At 30.0% G+C, this 1,508-nt stretch overlaps 1 protein-coding gene across 1 annotated transcript in view; it reads right to left on the bottom strand.

Moving 5' to 3' along the window:
• Positions 1 to 710: 710 nt before the first annotated feature.
• DICPUDRAFT_82474 (uncharacterized protein) overlaps positions 711 to 1,508 on the bottom strand; it is a gene marked incomplete at both ends in the record, with an annotated part of 1,049 nt that continues 251 nt past the window's right edge. The window contains one exon of the mRNA XM_003291766.1: positions 711 to 1,505. Coding sequence (XP_003291814.1) covers positions 711 to 1,505 — 795 coding nt within the window. The remainder of the gene's footprint in view (positions 1,506 to 1,508) is intronic.

Here is a 1,508-nt window from a genome sequence, read left to right as displayed (position 1 = left end):
GCTAAAATTTAAACCATATTATTATTTTGAAGGAAAGGTTTTACTAGGATTCATAGTATAGTTGATATTCGGTGGCAGGTGCAGAATAGTGACCACTAAATCTTTTCTTTATCTAAAACTATTCAATGATTTTAATAGTTACTTGGCCAGAGCAATCTATTATAACCATCAAATAGTAAATAGAAAACTTCATTAGTGTAGATTTGATTGGTGCAGTCTCGGTACCACGGTTTTAATCTTTAAATTATTTGATTTTAAAGAGTTGATATCACCTACTAAAATATATTTACATTTGAACTAATTATTTACTAAATAATAATTATATTAATACTAAATTATAAAAAACATTAAATATAATATATTATAAACTTACAATTGATTATTTAATAAAAAACCTAAAAAAATTATAATACAAAGTGGGTTGTGAAGTGTGGTTATTGACATATTTAGTCAATTGGGCGTATAGTGTGTTGTAATATTTAATCTAAATATTTAAAATAAATATTAATAAATGGTTTAATATTAAAAAATAATATAAATACATAAGATATTTTACCTAAATTATATTGATATTATCAGAAGCACCGTTTGAAATTAAATGTTTTTGCAATTTTATTGAATTAAAGACCAAATTGTTTTTTAAATGATAATAATTATATTGATGTGTGTTGTGGGACCCCTTCTCCAAGTTTTTTATTTTCCCCATTGTATTATGATGATGCACCAGTAGAGTCGAATCTTGATTCTGGTGCATAGAAATTTGGGTACTTTGATGAGGCGATTGGTGTTGAGTGTGCAGATGTTGCAGGAGCGGTGTATATGGTGACCCAATCACCAAGTTCTTCATCAAACTCCTCAATTGATGGACCCTCAACTATTCCCTCATATGATTGTGTTGGTGCACCTGTGCTATTGTATTTGGATTCTTGTGCATAAAATGTTGGATAATCAGATGAGGTGACAGGCTTACTTGGTAGTGGTGTTGGTTGTGTTTGTGATGGGTAAATTGTAACCCATTGACCAATTACTTCATCATATTCTTCAATTGATGGTCCATCAATGAATTGTGGATGGGTGGATGAAGTGTACATAGACTCTGGTTGTTGTGGTGGAATTGGGGTTTGTGTTGGAGTTGGAGTTGATTTTGATTTTGATTTTGATTTTGATTTTGATTTTGATTTTAATATTAATTTTATTTTTAATTTTAATTTTGATTTTGGTTTTGATCTTGATCTTAAGAATGATTTTGGAATTGGTGTTGGTTGTTTAGTTGGAGCTAGTTTTGATCTTGCTCTTGATATTGATTTTAGTTTTGGAGTTGATTGTGGTGTTGGTAGTGGTATTGGTGATGGTGATGTAAGTTTTGAAGTTGGTCTTGTTCTTATTCTTGGTCTTGATATTAATCTTGGTATAGATCTAAGTCTTGGTCTTGAGGATGTAGTTGGAGTTGATCTTAGGTATGATTTTGGAATTGGTTTTGGGGATGGAGTTGGTTTTAATTTTCCCTT

This window comes from Dictyostelium purpureum (genome assembly GCF_000190715.1).
Source record: "Dictyostelium purpureum unplaced genomic scaffold DICPUscaffold_300, whole genome shotgun sequence".
Lineage (NCBI taxonomy): Eukaryota > Evosea > Eumycetozoa > Dictyosteliales > Dictyosteliaceae > Dictyostelium > Dictyostelium purpureum.
Note: the sequence above shows the minus strand (reverse complement) of the source record. Positions and strands in the feature narration are given on the sequence as shown.